This window comes from Manis pentadactyla, chromosome 13, assembly GCF_030020395.1.
Source record: "Manis pentadactyla isolate mManPen7 chromosome 13, mManPen7.hap1, whole genome shotgun sequence".
In the NCBI taxonomy this organism is placed as follows: Eukaryota; Metazoa; Chordata; class Mammalia; order Pholidota; family Manidae; genus Manis; species Manis pentadactyla.
The window spans coordinates 10,055,556-10,057,610 of record NC_080031.1 but is presented as its reverse complement, the minus strand read 5'-3'; the positions used below and the strand labels follow the sequence as shown (position 1 = coordinate 10,057,610).

The following is a 2,055-nucleotide window of genomic DNA, read 5'->3' as shown; positions in this document are numbered from 1 at the left end:
CCTTCGATCAATAAGTCAATGTGTGCACTGGTGTGAACTAGCCTACATCGGCATCCTCTCTTAAACCATTATCAAAATAGCCTTGAAAAAAGTGTTTTTGAATTCAGCTAAACTCTATGACAGGGTTTACCAAACTATGGGGGATATCCCGACTACTGCCTGCTTTTATGTAAATTAAGTTGTTTGCACCAAGCCTCACCCATTTACTTCTGTATTTTTCTGTGGCTGTTTTCACACTACTGTAACAGAGTTTAGCATTTGCCATGGAGATTGTATGGTTCAAATCCTAAAAGATTTACTGTCTTTTCCTTTATTGAAGAATGTTTGCTGATGCCTGGTCTTTTATTAGAAGGAGAAGATGTCACAGGATTGGAATAATAGGAATCCTTTTGCAACTGCATTTAAAAAAGGAAGACCCTTATAACTGTGATAGATATGTTTTTAAAAATTAATTTAATGCAAAAACGGGAAGAAAAGCATCAGCTTTACCCCCAGGAGAACTAGAAACCTTCTGAGAAAATCTGTCCCCCGGCCAGGTTCTTCAAGGCTCCCTTGACATCTTTGTTTCTCAGAGTGTAGATGGTGGGGTTCAGCATGGGGGTGACAACATTGCCAAAGATTTGTACTGGAGTTACTAGCACCTCACTCAAAGAGGGCTGGGTATAGATGAGGGCACAGGGCCCAAAGAACAGTGTGACCACTGAGAGGTGGGAGGCACAGGTAGAGGCTGCCTTGCGCCTCCCTTCTGCAGACTGCATCTTTATGACTGCAAGGACAATACGGACGTAGGAAACAAGGATGAGCAGGAAACATGTCATGGGCACAAGGCCAATGTTGGTGAAGCTCACTGTCTCAATGATGACGGTATTCCCACAGGCCAGTTTGACTACAGGAAAGATGTCACAAAAGAAATAGTCTACTTTGTTAGACCCACAGTATGGCAGTTGGAAAGTCAGCGTAGTTAGAATCGTGGCATGAAAAGAGCTGGTAAACCAGGTGCCAGCAGCCAGCAGGGCACACACCCGGTGGTTCATGATGATGGTATAGCGCAATGGGTGACAGATGGCAGCAAATCGGTCATATGCCATCACCGTGTAGAGCAAGCACTCAGTGCTGCCTAGGAAGTGGTAGAAAAAGACCTGACACATGCAACCACCCATGGAGATGACTTGGTTCCTCACCAGCAGGTTAGCCAACATCTTTGGGGTGCTCACAGAAGAGAAACTGATGTCCAGCACAGAGAGGTTACCAAGAAAGAAATACATAGGAGTGTGGAGGTGAGAATCAGACACCACAGCGACAAGGATGAGCAGGTTTCCTAGTAGAGTGCAGAGGTAGAAGATCAAGAACACAGCAAAGAGCACAGTTTCCCATCCCTCTGTGTGGGGGATGCCCAACAGGATGAACTCTGTAACCAAAGTCTGGTTCTTTATCGCCATGGAAGTTAGATTGTATCCTGGAAAGGAGGAAAAATGAGAACAAGTTAATTAATCAAGGCATGAAATTCCACTGCTTGCTACCAATATATTGACAAAAAACAAGAAAATCATGCACTGTACCAGCGAAAGTACAGTGTTTATTGTGGCTCAGACTGCAGGAGCAGCGTGCACCCCAGAGGGAGGTGCAGTCTCAGGTGAAGACTGAGTTCAGGCAACTTGACTAGTTTATGCACAGATATTATTTTTCTATTATCTAATAGAAAAAATCAAATTACAAAGGGAATAGAAGTAATGAGAACTGGAAAGAAAGGAAAAGTCCGTGAGAGGACAATGAAAAGAGAATAGAAAAGAGGGAAAAGATTAGGCACATTTATAGTTTACATAGAATTTTCATAGCCATGTTTTAGTTAAGCCTTAATTGAATCCTGCAAGATAGGCACAGCAGCCCCCTCTTATCTTCACTTTTTCTTTCTGCAATTTCAGTTATTCTTGATCAGTCACAGTCCACAAGTAGAAGATCCACCAGATGTATTGTCAGAAGTTGAATAGTAGCCTAACAACAATTCATAGGCCCCACTTCATCTCTTCACATAAGCATTTTATCATCACCCATCGT

General features: G+C 42.9%; 1 protein-coding gene across 1 annotated transcript; it reads right to left on the bottom strand.

Moving 5' to 3' along the window:
* Positions 1-500: 500 nt before the first annotated feature.
* Positions 501-1,439, bottom strand: LOC118934568 (olfactory receptor 958-like). The gene has a single exon (XM_036930174.2). The coding sequence runs from the start codon at positions 1,437-1,439 to the stop codon at positions 501-503; it is 939 nt and encodes a 312-aa protein (XP_036786069.2).
* Positions 1,440-2,055: the final 616 nt, after the last annotated feature.